Source organism: Trypanosoma grayi (assembly GCF_000691245.1).
Source record: "Trypanosoma grayi strain ANR4 Tgr_2628_V1, whole genome shotgun sequence".
Taxonomy (NCBI): domain Eukaryota; phylum Euglenozoa; class Kinetoplastea; order Trypanosomatida; family Trypanosomatidae; genus Trypanosoma; species Trypanosoma grayi.
In genome coordinates this window covers 1-440 of record NW_008828246.1, presented here as the reverse complement: position 1 = coordinate 440, position 440 = coordinate 1, and the positions used below count along the sequence as shown (strand labels likewise).

Genomic DNA, 440 nt, shown 5'->3' with positions numbered 1-440 from the left:
TTTCCTCCACGTATGGCTTCAGTATATTCACCGGGCATCTGAGAAACAAGTACGGATTCTCGCAGACCGATATCACGACTATCACCACTGTTGGGAACTGTGTTGGATACTGTAGCTTCCTTGCCGGTATGCTGTTTGACTACGCCGGGCCCATGGCCGTGCTTCCGATCGCTGGGCTTCTTGCCTTTCTCGGCTTTGCCCTGTTTGGCCTCGTGTTTGACGGCTACGTCGTTTCCAGCCCGACTGTGATTCACTTCTCCATCTTCAACGCCATCCTTTCTCTTGGTTGCCCCGCTATGGATGTCGCTGGTGTGATGCCGCTGATGCTGCAACTCCCTATTGATCGCGGGTACGTTGTCATGATCCAGAAGACGTTCAGTGGGCTTGGCACGTCGGTGTTGATGGCGTATTTCAACGGCTGGTTCAAAGCAGTTGATTCT

At 53.0% G+C, this 440-nt stretch overlaps 1 protein-coding gene across 1 annotated transcript; it reads left to right on the top strand.

Annotated features, from left to right (window-relative positions):
• Positions 1 to 440, top strand: DQ04_26281000 (putative major facilitator superfamily, transporter; the record flags this gene model as incomplete). The annotated part of the gene is made up of 1 exon (XM_009318322.1): positions 1 to 440. A coding segment is annotated over one exon (440 nt), but the record flags the coding sequence as incomplete, so codon positions are not given.